Here is a 17,842-nt window from a genome sequence, read left to right as displayed (position 1 = left end):
AATTTAAATTAGTAGTTTGTAAGTTGATAAAATCTACATTTTAAAATTATTTTGAAATATACAGGGTGTCCCAATAAACGGCGGCGTATCAAAGTTATATTTTTTCTTATGGAACACCCTGTATTTTATTGCATTTTTTTATTGTCCGCAAAAAATAAGGTATAGTTTCATAAGACTTCCTTATACCTATGTACAGAGTGTTCTGAGTTATGGTGACTTTTCTTAGAATGTAAAGTTTTAAAAGAAGGCTTATTCTCAAGTTATTTAAAAAATTATGAAAAAAATACTTTTACATCTAAATAGTTGGATATTGGTCGAATGTATTCCATGATTAATTATTACAGAGTTATTTACAGGGTGTTCAACATTTACAGTTTCATTATTGGATTATTTAATGTGTCATATGATGCTTATTTTAAATGGAACACCATATATATTAATACACCGTTATACTAAACGGGGTCACCTCTTTCGAATGGTATATGGATGTCCTATACCTAGGTCTAATAGTTTTTGCGTAATTTACAATTATTTAAATTCTTAATCTGTAAATCGAGTTTAAAACAAAAGATGTATGTCATTGTATGACATCGTCATTTTATGACAGTACGGTCTGGTAATTATCAAAAATATAAACATCCGTGTATGGTATTCAAATTTAATTGTTCCTAAAAATGAATAATCACGTTATCTATGAAAGAGTAGACATGGTACTTTGCACTGGGGAGTGTTTTCAAAATTGTATCTTACCTTCTTAAGTTTACGCTCAAAAGTATCCTGATAGAAGACATCCAAAAAGTACGTTTTTGAGAGATCTCAATAGATTCCGTGCTACTGGTAATGTTGCATACGGAAAGTTAAATAAAAATAAACCAGTTATTTGTGATGACGTCAAGGAGCTTGATGTTCTGCTTTTTGTTACGGGAAACCCAAATACTAGTAAAGAAAAAATTTCTGGTGAATTGTAAATCAGTCAAACGACTGTTAGAATACTTAAGAGAAACCACTATTATCCGTATAAAACTCAACTACACCAGTATTAGACCAAACAGGGTTATGATAAATATATTTAACTTATCGTTTATGGACTTTAGACTTTATAGAAGATCCTGATTTTTTTAAAGTATTGTGTACAGACCAATATACCTACTTTTCATAATAATGGTCTAGTAAATAAACATAATTTTCATTTCATTATGATACAATAAACAAACATTTATTTCGTACTGTTCAAAAATCGAGAGTGACTATAAATGTTATTTTTAAAATCAATTTACCGTTTAAGAAAATTGTAAATTACGCAAAAACTATGACTCCTAGTTATAGAACATCCCTATACCATTCGAAAGAGGAACCTGTGTTTAGTATAATGATTTAATAATATACATGGTGTTCTATTTAAAATATGTATCATATGACACATTAAATAATCCAATACTGAAACTGTAAATTTTGAACACCCTGTAAATAAATGTGTAATAATCAATAATGGAATACATTAATTATAAAATAATTACCAGACCGTACTGTCATGACGTGACAATGTCATACAATGCCATTAATTAACTACATCTTTTTTTTTTAAATCGATTTACAAATTAAGAATTTAAATAATTGTAAATTACGCAAAAACTATGAGACCTAGGTATAGGACATCCATATACCATTCGAAAGAGGTGACTCCGTTTAATATAATGGTGTATTAATATACATGGTGCTCCATTTAAAATAAGCATCATATGACACATTAAATAATCCAATAATGAAACTGTAAATGTTGAACACCCTGTGAATAATTGTGTAATACTTAATCATGGAATACATTCAACCAATATCCAACTATTTAGATGTAAAAGTATTTTTTTCATAATTTCTTAAGTAACTTGAGAATAAGCCATCTTTTAAAACTTTACATTTTAAGAAAAGTCACCATAACTCTGAACACTCTGTACATAGGTATAGGGAAGTCTTATGAAACTATACCTTATTTTTTACTGACAATTAAAAAATGCAATAAAATACAGGGTGTTCCATAAGAAAAAATATAACTATGATACGCCGCCGTTTATTGGGACACCATGTATATTTCAAAATAATTTTAAAATGTAGATTTTATCAACTTACAAACTACTAATTTAAATTTTTTTTCAAATCTTTTACCGTTTCGCTGTAATCTTCCGTCCCGTTAGTGGTGACTCACCCTGTATATATTAGATAAAGATTGGAAGAAATTTTGGTGGAAGTCAACTCAACTCGTGTGAATCGAACACCGCTGTCCTGCGCGTAGCACCGAAAATTAATGTTTATTTAAAAAAAATCCTGACGCCGTGGTAGTTAACCGATTTAAATTTGGCAAATTGAAAATGAAAGGTACAGTATTCTTCTATTTGCAAAAAAAAATTTTTGACTTGGTATCTGCTTTATTTTCAGTCCTGCAACATTTGAAAACACGAATTTTTTTTGCGAAAGCTGGATTGCAAAATTTATTATGCAAAATCTATTAAACCAATCTTAACTAAATTTACAGTCTTGTTTTATCATATCATAAAGTTTTTCTGGGTGAAATAAGGTAGTAAGTTTAACAGAAACGGTTGAAAAACGTAAAATGCGAATACTTTTTTTTTGTTTTTTTCGCAATTATTGCTATTTTGCAACAAGGGTAACAATTTTAAAAATTTTTAACCAACCTTATGTTGTAGGTTTAATTATGCAACTTTTATTTTTGTGCAACTTTTCTCGGAAATGAATACTTTTAAAGTTATAATCAAAAAACGAAGAAAAAATCGAATTTTTCCTTCATTTTTTGACATTTTGATTATTTAAACAATGTTCCGGACCTTTTTGAGTGGGAGGATAACTCAATTATTATTATGTGGGTTAATGCAATTCCTGCAAAAAAATTAAGTCACCTCTCAACGTCCATCTCAAAACAGATCCGCCCTGGACTATTGTCATTGCCTAATGCTATAATGTTGGCTAATGACCGAGTCGATTTTGAGTTGTTCTTTGCAGCCCATGGAACACTTCGCGCATCCTTTCTGTTGTGGCTCTATGATATTAATGCGAAAATGAATGTAATTTTTGGTGGTGCAAAACTTTTGCGGTTACCTACATACGTTTACGTATTTTATAGATACGACAAATTAATATATATCATTCAAATATTCACGCAAAAGTTAATTATCACCATCATAGTTTAAACTTTGTTAACATTTCCCCTAAATTTTTAGTCTGATGAACAATTAAATCACGAATATTAGTATTTCCCATTTGTCTTGGCGGTATGTTGTTTTGTTTTTTTATCGAAGTTAGAAATATATTTTAAAGCGGAGAATTTGTTAACAGTTTTATTTTATTTCAATCTCATTTCACTTTTTCACTATCATTCTGGTAGGTATCTACAAAATACATACAGTAGGTAATCTCATCTCTGTCATGTTACTGTCAAGAAACTATTTAAAATAATTGTTTTCCATACAAAAAATACATTAATTAATAGTATTGTTGCACTGCTTTAAAATAACTTTATTCAAACATCAAAAATATTACAATAATCAATAACCATTTTCAATTTCGTTGCAAAACGAAATTACAGCCGCATCATATTCTAGTTCAATCAGAGAGTGCAGCAAGCATCTCTACCGGTTTCGAAACTTATTAGTCTCTCATCAGGAGGCACATATTACAATACTTTAAAACTTTTACAACTATTAGTGCCCAATACAGCTCATGTATTAATTGTCAACTTTCTATGTTAATATTCAGTTTCTCTACATTTTCTGACGTTCTAAACGTCACTAGACATAAAAAATAAACATTGCAACAAGTGAAGGGTCCAGGACTGCAATAGCTTAATGTTCCTATGTGTCTAGTAGGGTGCCGGTTACTACATATAATTAATAACTATTTTTAAACTTATACATAGGTTGATAGTATACTTGAAGTGGTTGAAAAAAAGCAGAAAGAATTGGATGCAATGAAAGGTATAAAAAAGGAGCCAAATTTCAACTTGAACCTTCAAGAACCACCGGACGACTTTCGAGAAATAAATGTTTATCCGTCGACTGTAGAGATTACCACCGAAAAGTCTCCATTTCTGAGACCGAATATTGTGAAGGGCCCATACCCAGACGTTAATACTTACTTAGACATACAATATCGCTTATATAGAGAAGATTTTGTAATGCCTCTAAGAAAAGGAATATGTGGGTAAGTTTTAAAGAACAATAAGTATAATTTTTATTATTTATATTTAATAAGTAAAAGCGTGAACTACTGGAAATAAAAATACGTAAAAATGAGTGGCACACACAATATTCCAGCTACAAAAATTGTATGCTCACTTTGATGGAAAATAAAATTCTAGTTTTATTTTAAAACATTTTTCCATAATATTTGCTAATTTTAAGGTGATACAGTAGTGATCAACAGGTAGCCAAAGCGCGTTCCAAGATTACGGCTGAAATTTTGAATATTTTTTTGAGATATTTGGCACACGTATTCGTAATATAATAAAGAATGGCGGTACAAAGCCCAATTTGAAAAATATATTAATATGTGGACATTACTCTGTGATTAAATACAATATTAAAAAAACGAGCCTGTACCGCCATTAAGAAAACCCAAAAAATACACTTTTTTCAAATAAACTTTTTTATCCGATGCCTAGATTTTGTGTCATTTTGGAACTACTAATGAAATAAAAAATTTAGTAGTTGCAAAATGACACAAAATCTAGGCATCGCATAAAAAAGTTTATTTGAAGAAAGTGTATTTTTTTGTTCTTCTTAATGGCGGTACAGGCTCGTTTTTTTAATATTGTATTTAATTACAGACTAATTTACACATATTAATATATTTTTCAAATTGGCTCTGTACCGCCATTCTTTATTATATTACGAATACGTGTGCCACATATCTCGAAAAAATATTCAAAATTACAGCCGCAATCTTGGAACGCGTTTTCGCTACCTGTTGATCGCTACTGTTTCCTCTTAATGTAGCAAAACAGCCACAAACTGCAACCTTTATCAAAGTTACTCTTTTGTGACGCGTTTAACATCAAATTTAACAAATATTAGGGAAAAATCTTTTAAAATAAAACTATTTTATTTTCCATCAAAATTAAAATTTATTTTTGCGCCACGTAATATAGACGAAGCAACGAAGCACTAAAAAGCCCAAAACCTAGGAATTTTGTGCAGTAAGATGAATCGTCATGGAACTTTTTGCATTAGATTAGAGAGAGTGTCAGGCAACTTTGTGAACTAAATTCATCTAGGGCAAAAAATTTTGTGCATAAGAAAATGCATTTTAAAAGTGCATCTCGAAGAGGTGAAAATGAAAAATTTAGAGCTTGGGAAATATTGACGGAAATGAGTTGAATTTTTCTACTCGGGGGTTTTGGGGATCTCTGAGCACAAATTTCATATCGGCGATGGTCTCCAAGGTACCTGTTGCCCACGGTCGAACTCGTCGCCTAGAGTTTTATGTTATAATCATTAAAAATCAGTCAATATCCATTAGTCGGGAGGTTTTTGGGGTCGCCGGCCACGAATTTAATGTTGGCGATGACATCCAAGATACCTGGTGCCCAGGGTGGAACTCGTCGCCTAGAGTTTTTAGTTATAATTATCCAAAATCAGCCAAAAACTATTACCCTAGGGGTTTTGGGGGTCGCTGAGTACGAATTTCATGTCGGCGATGGTCTCCAAGGTACCTGGTGCCCAGTGTGGAACTCGTCGCCTGGAGTTTTATGTTATAATAATTAAAAATCAGTCAATATCCATTACACGGCGGTTTTTGGGGTCGCTGACCACGAATTTAATGTCAGCGGTAGTCTCCAAGATACCTGGTGCCTAAAGTGGAACTCGTCGACAGAAGTTTTTAGTTATAAATATTCAAAATTAGTCAAAAACTATTACCCTGGTGGTTTTGAGGGTCCCTGAGTACGAATTTCATGTCGGCGATGGTGCCTAAGGTACCTGGTTGGAACTCATTGCCTAGCGTTTTATGTTATAACCATTCAAAATCAGTCAATAACCATTACTCGGGGGGGGGGGGGGGGGTTTGGAGTCGCTAACACAATTTAATGTTGGCGGTGGTCTCCAAGGTTCCCAGGGTGCAACTCGTCGCCTGGAGTTTTATGTCATAATTATTCAAAATCAGTGAAAAACCATTAATCTCCGGGTTTTGGTGGTCGCTTAGTACGAATTTCATGTCGGCGATGATCTCTAAGTTACCTGGTGCCCAGGGTGAAACTCATCGCCTGGAATTTTATGTTGTAACCATTCTCGGGGGTTTTTGGGGTCTCTGAGTACGAATTTCATGTCGGCGATGGTCTCCAAAGTACCTGGTGCCTAGGGTGGAACTCGTTGCCTGCAGTTTTATGTTATATTCATTCAAAATCAGTCAATATCCATTACTCGGTGTTTTGGGGGTCGCTAAATATATTTTTCATTAATAATTTTTCTTAAAACACTTTTATATTATATCCTAAAAAATTACCTATTTAAAAATTATTTTAAAATTTTGTCGCTTTTAAAGCAGTTCTCGTTAAATTTTGACACTAATGACATTTATGAAATTTTGACATAATTGGCATTTCAAGGGTAATTAAGTTATATCAGCGATTTAAAAATAAACAGTGGTTTTTAGAACTCTTTACCGTCGAAGGCCGATATGATCAACCAAAAAAAAAAGATGTATATGGTGATTTTTCTATTTACTTTCTTGGGTGTGAATCTGTCTTTTTATTTTACTGCTCCTGGTTTAAAAACAAAGCATAGTATATATGTAAATACCTCCAAGCTACACTTTTATGTAGTTCTGTTCATTTAAACAATTTTAATTAATTTTAAAAAAACATCTAAAAAGTGATACCGTATTTAAAGCAAAGTAAGTTTTTAAGGTTGGTGTTTTGAAAAAGTCATATATTTTATACTTATTAGTTTTGTTAATTACAGAATAAATAATAATATTATAATATCAAGCTGTTTAAGATTGGTATTAAAGGAATTTTATTATTATTATTATGATTTAGCCATACGGCTCACACTCCCTCTAAGGGGAAAATTGACTCATCCCAGATACCTACGGTATCAAAAGGATTGAGCTCTGGTGGGACTCTTTCCGTGTTATCGAGCCCTAGGTGACTTGGTATGCAGGTGTATCTCCCAAAAACTTTCGTACACATCTGGCCGTTGCGAGTAGTACAGCTTTCTGCATGGTCTTGTAAAGATGTTCATTTAGACCCAGCCTTTTTATGCTTTCGATGAGGTTCTTCGGAATGACTCCAGTAGTAGACATAACAATAGGTATCGTCTGGGTACTTTGAATTATCCATTGCCTTCGTATTTGAATTTCTAGATCTCTGTACTTGGCGATCTTTTCAGTGAATTTACTACGTAGATTATTGTTGTTAGGTATCGCCACATCAATTAGTGTTGTTTGTCTTGTTAATTTATTAACTAGTACGAGATCTGGTCTATTATGTGCCACTGTTTGGTCTGTGAGCACAGTGCGGTCCCAGTATAGCTTGTAGTTGCCATCCTCAAGCATACTCTCAGGGACGTATTGATAATACGGGAGATGGTCCGTTTGGAGAAGTCCCAGCTTGATAGCTATCTCTTGATGAAGGATTTTTCCCACTGCGTCATGCCGTTCCTTGTATTCAGTTGCACCAAATGCCTGGCAGCCCCCTGTAAGATGTTGGATGGTTTCTTGGGCTTGACATCCATATCGGCATCTGTCGTTTTGAACCTGAGGGTCTTTGATGATATATTTCAGGTAGTTTCTGGTTGGTATAACCTGATCCTGAATGGCCAGTAATGAACCCTCCGTTTCAGGGAACATCTTTCCTGATGTCAACCAGTAGTTCGACGCTATATTGTCGACATAATCTTGGCTGACCTCATTGGGATGTCGCCCGTGCAAAGGTTTACCCATCCAGGCGCGCACTTTTTCGTCCTTAGTAAGATGGTTTATGCGCAGTTCTGCTTCCCTCAGTTTGATCGGTGTTGTGTCATCTACTGTGCAGATAGCGCGATGTAGAGTAGATGTCTCAGCCTGCATCTGAAAATAAGTTCTTAAATTAGCAATTTGTTTATCTAATTGCTCACCTATATCCATAAGTCCTCTTCCTCCTAAATACCGGGGTAATGTCGTTCGTTCTACTGCACTTTTAGGGTGGTGTTTTTGTGCCTTTGTGAGGTGTGTTCGTACTTTTCGCTGAAGATTTTCTATATCCGTTTTTGTCCACTTAACAATACCAAATGAATAGCTAAGCGCGGAACAAGCGTAGGTGTTTAGTGCCTTAAACAAATTTTTACTGTTAAGCTGTGAACTAAGCAGCTGTTTTACCCTTCTTATAAACTCAGTAGTTATCTCAGTTTTCATTTGCTTACGGTCAATTTTCCGCGCCTGCTTTACTCCAAGATATTTGTACATATCGTTGTCGCCCATGGCCTCGATGTTCTGGCCATTTTGCATATCGAATCCACCGGGCTGTACCTTTCCTCTGACTATATTCAAAACACGGCACTTGTCTAGACCGAACTGCATACTAATATCATTAGAAAATGTTTCTACAGTTTTTAGCATCTCTTCTAGGTGTTCTCTAGTGGAAGCCATTAATTTCAAATCATCCATATACAACAGATGATTGAGCTTCGCTACCACAGTATTATTGCTTTTAATGCTAAAACCTGAGTCAGTGGAGTTTAATAGCTGGGAAAGGGGGTTCAAAGCTAAACAGAACCACAATGGACTCAACGAGTCTCCTTGAAATAATCCCCGGTTGATTGCGATATTTTCGGTTTCGATATTGTTTTCACCCGGTATTTGGAGGTGAATTTTAGTCTTCCAATCTCTCATTATATGCCTTAAAAAGGTCACTATGTTATCATCTACTTTGTATATTTTCAATATATCTATTAGCCATTCATGCGGTACTGAATCAAAGGCCTTTTTATAGTCAATAAAAGCAGTAAAAAGGTTCCTTTTTTTAGTGAATGCCTGGTTAGAAATGACTGAGTCGATGATAAGCTGTTCTTTGCAACCCATGGAACCCTTAGCGCATCCTTTCTGTTGAGGCTCTATGATATTGTTTAGAGCACAGTGTTGGTAGATACGCCGGGTTACACAGGATGTTACCAATTTATACAAAGTTGGAAGACAAGTAATTGGGCGGTACTTGGATGGATTTTGGGTGTTATTTTGATCCTTGGGTATTAAATAAGTAGTTCCCTGAGTTAGAAATGATGGTAATTCCTGCGGATTAGAAATAATATGATTAATTAATGTTGATAAGCACTCATGAATACTCCAAAACTTTTTAAGCCAGAAGTTTTGAACTCCGTCTGGTCCAGGAGATTTCCAGTTATGAAGCTCTTTGATGACATTTGAGACTTCTTCAATCGTGAATGGTTCGTAGTTAGCAGTGACGTAGTGGTGACAGTTGTGCGTCGTATCTTCTATCCAGCCAGCATTGTTGTTAAAAGCAGCTGGTGTGGAAAGTTGATTTCCCCAAAACTCATGAATTTCTTCTTGGCTTGGGTAAGACTTGTCGACACTTTCTACGGTGGAATTGAGTTTTCGGTAGAACGCCTTCTCAGAGTTCTCAAAAAGTGCATTGTCACATTTTCGGTTGTTACTAACTTTATACCTTCTTAATCGTCCTGAATAGACGGAGAGTTTTTGTTTTAATGTACCCAGACACTGTTGGGCTGTGTTATTTTCTGGATCGTATCTCGAGTGTCTTGCAGTGCTCCGCATTATTTCTTCAGCTCTTTTAATGACTTTTCTACTTGTTACACCTCTTATATATTCTGTGACTTGACCAATATCCCTACGCAGTAATTCAATTTTTCCGAGAAGTCTTTTTTCCCAGGGTGCAATTCTGTTACCGGTCCTTCCGTTATTAGTACCCCGTCGTGTTCTGATCTTAACGCCCATTACATTGGCAATTGCTGTAGCTGCACAGTAGATTAGCATATGCAGATACTCCAATGTGTGGGCTTCTACGACATAATTGGGTAGGACTTCAGTATTCACAATTTGTAATAGGGCACCTAGTTTCTTACAAGAGTTTATTCGTGGTAGCGGTGGTCTGCTAAGTGGATTTGTTCCATTAAACTCTTGTACGGCACGAGCCATTTCGTTTTCTAGACTATCGCGCAACTCGTTGTTTTCCTGCTGTGTATTGTCAGGTTGAGTTTCTAGTATGGGCATCTCAGGAATCTGCTCATCAATGATTTCATTACGGACTTGATCTAAAACTAGCTCTTGGTTATTAATCTCCCGTTCGACTTCGCTTTTGCAAAATTCGGCATACAGCTGTTGTCTGTAGCCGATCGTTTCTTGACCGAGGTTTGTCACCTTATAATAGAAGCGCAAAATGCTTTCGTTAATGGACACAGTCCATTTCATGCGCTGCCTCGGTCGTCCCGCTTGAGTGAGCGCCGGCTGATGTTCCGGCGCAGCACCTTCAGCGAGTGGAGCTCTTGCTGTTGTTTGGCTCGCTTGTGGTTGTTGTTCTTGTTGTTGGGCTGTAGCTGTTTGTGTGACAGGGGCCCGCCTCCTCAACACCCTGCCACCGACGTCCCGCATGCGGTCACGTCCAGCGTCGGCTCCAGACGTGCCCTGGCGATCCCCAGGCAGCGGCCCTAAACATAAACTATTCCTCTCCATTCTCATGGGTGTGCATTTTATACCTACTGCCAGGTGTCAGTTTTTGTTCCACGGCAAGTATTCCTGCTACTCTCTGGGTATTGGCGCTACGAATACCCAGAAAGCATCCTCCATTCGCAGGGGGCCGCGCCTGGTAGAAGAACTGACATAAAACTCCCACAGGCTTATTATTATTATATCAGATTTAGCCATACGGCTCACACTCCCTCTAAGGGGAAAATTGACTCATCCCAGATACCTACGGTATCAAAAGGATTGAGCTCGGGTGGGACTCTTTCCGTGTTATCGAGCCCTAGGTGACTTGGTATGCAGGTGTATCTCCCAAAAATTTTCGTACACTTCTGGCCGTCGCGAGTAGTACCGCTTTCTGCATGGTCTTATAAATATTTTCATTCAGACCCAGCTTTTTGATGCTTTCGAGGAGGGTTTTCGGAATGACTCCAGTAGTAGACATAATAATCGGTATCGTCTGGGTACTTTGCATTCTCCATTGCCTTCGTATTTGAATTTCCAGATTTCTGTACTTGGCGATCTTTTCAGTAAATTTACTACGTAGATTATTGTTGTTGGGTATCGCCACATCAATTAGTGTTGTTTGTCTTGTTAATTTACTAACTAGTACGAGATCTGGTCTATTATGTGCCACTGTTTGGTCTGTGAGCACAGTGCGGTCCCAGTATAGCTTGTAGTTGCCATCCTCAAGCATACTCTCAGGGACGTATTGATAATACGGGAGATGGTCCGTTTGGAGAAGTCCCAGCTTGATAGCTATCTCTTGATGAAGGATTTTTCCCACTGCGTCATGTCGTTCCTTGTATTCAGTTGCAGCAAATGCCTGGCAGCCCCCTGTAAGATGTTGGATGGTTTCTTGGGCTTGACATCCATATCGGCATCTGTCGTTTTGAACCTGAGGGTCTTTGATGATATATTTCAGGTAATTTCTGGTTGGTATAACCTGATCCTGAATGGCCAGTAATGAACCCTCCGTTTCAGGGAACATCTTTCCTGATGTCAACCAATAGTTCGACGCTGTATTGTCGACATATTCTTGGCTGACCTCATTGGGATGTCGCCCATGCAGAGGTTTACCCATCCAGGTGCGCATTTTTTCGTTTTTAGTGAGGTGGTTTATGCGCATTTCTGGTTCCCTCAGTTTGATCGGTGTTGTGTCATCTACTGCGCAAATAGCGCGATGTAGAGTAGATGTCTCAGCTTGCAACTGAAAATAATTTCTTAAATTAGCAATTTGTTTATCTAATTGCTCACCTATATCCATAAGTCCTCTTCCTCCTAGATTCCGTGGTAATGTTGTTCTTTCTACTGCACTTTTAGGATGGTGTTTTTGTGCTTTTGTGAGGTGTGTTCTTACTTTCCGCTGAAGATTCTCTATGTCCGTTTTTGTCCACTTAACAATGCCAAACGAATAGCTAAGCGCGGAACATGCGTAGGTTTTTAGTGCCTTAAACAAATTTCTACTGTTAAGGTGTGAACGAAGCAGCTGTTTTACCCTTCGTATAAACTCAGTAGTTATCTCAGTTTTCATTTGCTTATGGTCAATTTTCCGCGCCTGCTTTACTCCAAGATAATTGTACATATCGTTTTCGCCCATGGCCTCGATGTTCTGGCCATTTTGCATATCGAATCCTCCGGGCTGTACTTTTCCTTTGACTATATTTAAAACTCGGCACTTGTCTAGTCCGAAGTGCATACTAATGTCATTTGAAAAGGATTCTACAGTTCTTAGCATCTCATCTAGTTGGTTTCGAGTGGAAGCCATTAATGTCAAATCATCCATATACAACAGATGATTAAGCTTCGTCACCACATTGTTGTTATTTTTGATGCTAAAACCTGCGTCAGTGGAGTTCAATAGCTGAGACAGTGGGTTCATAGCTAGACAGAACCATAGTGGACTTAACGAATCTCCTTGGAAAAGGCCCCGGCTGATTGCGATATTTTCAGTTTCGATGTTATTTTCACCAGGTATTTGAAGGTGAATTCTAGTCTTCCACTCTGTCATTATATGCTGTAAAAAGGTCACTATATTATCATCGACTTTATATATTCTCAATATATCTATAAGCCATTCATGCGGCACTGAATCAAAGGCCTTCTTGTAATCAATGAAGGCAGTAAATAGGTTCCTCTTTTTGGAATATGCTTGATTAGAAATGACTGAGTCGATGATAAGTTGTTCTTTGCAACCCATGGAACCCTTAGCGCATCCTTTCTGTTGAGGCTCTATGATATTGTTCAATGCACAGTGTTGGTAGATACGCCGGGCTACACAGGATGTGACCAATTTATACAAAGTTGGAAGACAAGTAATTGGGCGGTATTTGGCTGGATCTTGGGTGTTATTTTGATCCTTCGGTATTAAATAAGTGGTTCCCTGAGTTAGAAATAATGGTGTTTCCTGCGGATTAGAAATAACATTATTAATTAGTGTTGATAATCAATCATGAACACTCCAAAACTTCTTAAGCCAGAAGTTTTGAACTCCGTCTGGTCCAGGAGATTTCCAGTTATGAAGCTCTTTGATGATATTTGAGACTTCTTCAGTGGTGAAGGGCTCGTAGAGAGTAGTAGTGTAGTGTTGGCACTTCTGTGACGTATCTTCTATCCATCGAGCGTTGTTGTTAAGAGCAGCTGGTGTGGAAAGTTGATTTCCCCAAAACTCATGAATTTCTTCTTGGCTTGGATAAGACTTATCAAGATTTTCTACGGTGGAGTTGAGTTTTCGATAGAAGGCCTTCTCAGCAGTCTCAAAAAGGGCATTATCGGATTTTCGGTTGTTACTTATTTTGTACCTTCTTAGTTGTCCTGAATAAACGAAGAGTTTTTGTTTTAATGTATCCAGACACTGTTGGGCTGTGTTGTTTTCTGGATCATATCTTGAGTGTCTTGCAGTACTCAGTATTATTTCTTCAGCTCTCCTGATAACTTTTCTACTTCTTACACCTCGTATATATTCTGTGATTTGACCAATATCCCTGCGCAGTAATTCAAACTTTCCGAGCAGTCTTTTTTCCCAGGGTGCAATTCTGTTACCAGTCCTTCCGTTGTTAGTACCCCGTCTTGTTTTGATCTTAACGCCCATTACATTAGCAATTGATGTTGCTGCACAGTAGATAAGCATGTGCAAATATTCTAATGTGTGGGCTTCTACGACATAATTGGGTAGGACTTCAGTGTTCACAATTTGTAACAGCGCCCCTAGTTTCTTACAAGAGTTTATTCGTGGTAGCGGTGGTCTGCTAAGTGGGTTTGTTCCATTAAACTCCTGTACTGCACGTGTCATTTCGCTTACTAGGTTATCACGTAACTCGTTGTTTTCCTGCTCTGCATTGTCAGGTTGAGTTTCTTGTATGGCAAGCTCAAGAATCTGCTCATGACCTTCAACAGGGACTTGATCTTCAATTACTACATCGTTATGAATCTCCCGTTCGACTTCGCTTCTGATGGTATTGCGTCTAGTCTCTGGGATAAGGTTGTTTCTTATAATTACCCGGTATTGGTCTGATACTCGTTGCTCCGATACTTGAATATCTGGGTACGTCCTGCAAAATTCGGCATACAGCTGTTGTCGGTAGCCGATTGTTTCTTGACCGAGGTTGGTCACCTTCCTTATTATTATTATTATCCAGATTTAGCCATACGGCTCACACTCCCGCTGAGGGGAAAATTGACTCATCCCAGATACCTACGGTATCAAAAGGATTGAGCTCTGGTGGGACTCTTTCCGTGTTATCGAGCCCTAGATGACTTGGAATGCAGGTGTATCTCCCAAAAATTTTCTTACACTTCTGGCCGTCGCAAGTAGTACAGCTTTCTGCATGGTCTTATAAATATGTTCATTGAGACCCAGCTTTTTTATGCTTTCGAGGAGGGTCTTCGGAATGACTCCAGTAGTAGACATAACAATAGTTATTATTATTATCCAGATTTAGCCATACGGCTCACACTCCCTCTAAGGGGAAAATTGACTCATCCCAGATACCTACGGTATCAAAAGGATTGAGCTCTGGTGGGACTCTTTCCGTGTTATCGAGCCCTAGGTGACTTGGTATGCAGGTGTATCTCCCAAAAATTTTCGTACACATCTGGCCGTTGCGAGTAGTACTGCTTTCTGCATGGTCTTATAAAGATGTTCATTAAGACCCAGCTTTTTTATGCTTTCGAGGAGGGTCTTCGGAATGACTCCAGTAGTAGACATAATAATCGGTATCGTCTGGGTACTTTGCATTCTCCATTGTCTCCGTATTTGAATTTCCAGATCTCTGTACTTGGCGATCTTTTCAGTAAATTTAGTACGTAGATTATTGTTGTTAGGAATCGCCACATCAATGAGGGTTGTTTGTCTCGTTAATTTATTGACTAATACGAGATCTGGTCTATTATGCGCCACTGTTTGGTCTGTGAGCACAGTGCGGTCCCAGTATAGCTTGTAGTTTCCATCCTCAAGCATACTCTCAGGGACGTATTGATAATATGGGAGATGGTCGGTTTGGAGAAGTCCCAGCTTGATAGCTATCTCTTGATGAAGGATCTTTCCCACTGCGTCATGCCTTTCCTTATATTCAGTTGCAGCAAATGCCTGGCAGCCCCCTGTAAGATGTTGGATGGTTTCTTGGGCTTGACATCCATATCGGCATCTGTCGTTTTGAACCTGAGGGTCTTTGACGATATATTTCAGGTAATTTCTGGTTGGTATAACCTGATCCTGAATGGCCAGTAATGAACCCTCCGTTTCAGGGAACATCTTTCCCGATGTCAACCAGTAGTTCGACGCTATATTGTCGACATAATCTTGGCTGACCTCATTGGGATGTCGCCCGTGCAAAGGTTTACCCATCCAGGCGCGCACTTTTTCGTCCTTAGTAAGGTGGTTTATGCACAGTTCTGCTTCCCTCAGTTTGATCGGTGTTGTGTCATCTACTGCGCAGATAGCGCGATGTAGAGTAGATGTCTCAGCCTGCATCTGAAAATAAGTTCTTAAATTAGCAATTTGTTTATCTAATTGCTCACCTATATTCATAAGTCCTCTTCCTCCTAAATACCGGGGTAATGTCGTTCGTTCTACTGCACTTTTAGGGTGGTGTTTTTGTGCCTTTGTGAGGTGTGTTCGTACTTTTCGCTGAAGATTTTCTATATCCGTTTTTGTCCACTTAACAATACCAAATGAATAGCTAAGCGCGGAACAAGCGTAGGTGTTTAGTGCCTTAAACAAATTTCTACTGTTAAGGTGTGAACGAAGCAGCTGTTTTACCCTTCGTATAAACTCCGCTGTTATCTCAGTTTTCATTTGCTTATGGTCAATTTTCCGCGCTTGCTTTACTCCAAGATATTTATAAATATCGTTTTCACCCATGGCCTCGATGTTCTGGCCATTTTGCATATCGAATCCTCCGGGCTGTACTTTTCCTCTGACTATATTTAAAACACGGCACTTGTCTAGTCCGAAGTGCATACTAATGTCATTTGAAAAGGATTCTACAGTTTTTAGCATTTCATCGAGTTGGTTTCGAGTGGAAGCCATTAGTTTCAAATCATCCATGTACAATAAATGATTGAGCTTCGCCACCACATTGTTGTTATTTTTGATGCTAAAACCTGCGTCTGTGGCGTTTAATAACTGAGATAGTGGGTTCATAGCTAAACAGAACCACAGAGGACTCAACGAATCTCCTTGAAACAGGCCCCGGCTGATTGCGATATTTTCAGTTTCGATGTTATTTTCACCAGGTATTTGAAGGTGAATTCTAGTCTTCCACTCCGTCATTATATGCTCTAAAAAGGTCACTATATTATCATCGACTTTATATATTCTCAATATATCTATAAGCCATTCATGCGGCACTGAATCAAAGGCCTTCTTGTAATCAATGAAGGCAGTAAATAGGTTCCTTTTTTTTGGAATATGCTTGATTAGAAATGACTGAGTCGATGATAAGTTGTTCTTTGCAACCCATGGAACCCTTAGCGCATCCTTTCTGTTGAGGCTCTATGATATTGTTCAGAGCACAGTGTTGGTAGATACGCCGGGCTACACAGGATGTGACTAATTTGTACAAAGTTGGAAGACAAGTAATTGGGCGGTATTTGGCTGGATCTTGGGTGTTATTTTGATCCTTCGGTATTAAATAAGTGGTTCCCTGAGTTAGAAATAATGGTGTTTCCTGCGGATTAGAAATAACATTATTAATTAATGTTGATAAGCAATCATGAACACTCCAAAACTTCTTAAGCCAGAAGTTTTGAACTCCGTCTGGTCCAGGAGATTTCCAGTTATGAAGCTCTTTGATGATATTTGAGACTTCTTCAGTGGTGAAGGGTTCGTAGAGAGTAGTAGTATAGTGTTGGCAGTTCTGTGTCGTATCTTCTATCCATCCAGCATTGTTGTTAAGAGCAGCTGGTGTGGAAAGTTGATTTCCCCAAAACTCATGAATTTCTTCTTGGCTTGGGTAAGTCTTATCGACACGTTCCACAGTGGAATTGAGTTTTCGATAGAACGCCTTCTCAGAACTTTCAAAAAGAGCATTGTCGGATTTTCGGTTGTTACTCACTTTGTACCTTCTTAGTCGTGCTGAATAAACGGAGAGTTTTTGTTTTAATGTATCCAGACACTGTTGGGCTGTGTTGTTTTCTGGATCATATCTTGAGTGTCTTGCAGTACTCAGTATTATTTCTTCAGCTCTCCTGATGACTTTTCTACTTCTTACACCTCGTATATATTCGGTGACTTGACCAATATCCCTACGCAGTAATTCAATTTTTCCGAGCAGTCTTTTTTCCCAGGGTGCAATTCTGTTACCAGTCCTTACGTTGTTAGTACCCCGTCGCGTTCTGATCTTAATGCCCATTACATTAGCAATTGCTGTTGCTGCAGAGTAGATAAGCATGTGCAAATATTCTAATGTGTGGGCTTCTACGACATAATTGGGTAGGACTTCAGTGTTCACAATTTGTAACAGCGCCCCTAGTTTCTTACAAGAGTTTATTCGTGGTAGCGGTGGTCTGCTAAGTGGGTTTGTTCCATTAAACTCCTGTACCGCACGCGCCATTTCGCTTACTAGGTTCTCACGTAACTCGTTGTTTTCCTGCTCTGTATTGTCAGGTTGAGTTTCTTGTATGGCAAGCTCAGGAATCTGCT

At 37.9% G+C, this 17,842-nt stretch overlaps 1 protein-coding gene across 1 annotated transcript in view; it reads left to right on the top strand.

Moving 5' to 3' along the window:
* The window catches only part of LOC126885494 (NFX1-type zinc finger-containing protein 1-like), a gene marked incomplete at its 3' end in the record, with an annotated part of 372,388 nt that overhangs the window by 144,701 nt on the left and 209,845 nt on the right, over nucleotides 1-17,842 (top strand). Inside the window, 1 exon segment of the mRNA XM_050652072.1 lies at nucleotides 3,926-4,209. Coding sequence (XP_050508029.1) covers nucleotides 3,926-4,209 — 284 coding nt within the window.

This window comes from Diabrotica virgifera, chromosome 5 (genome assembly GCF_917563875.1).
Source record: "Diabrotica virgifera virgifera chromosome 5, PGI_DIABVI_V3a".
Classification (NCBI taxonomy): domain Eukaryota; kingdom Metazoa; phylum Arthropoda; class Insecta; order Coleoptera; family Chrysomelidae; genus Diabrotica; species Diabrotica virgifera.
This window is presented reverse-complemented; position numbering and strand designations above follow the sequence as displayed.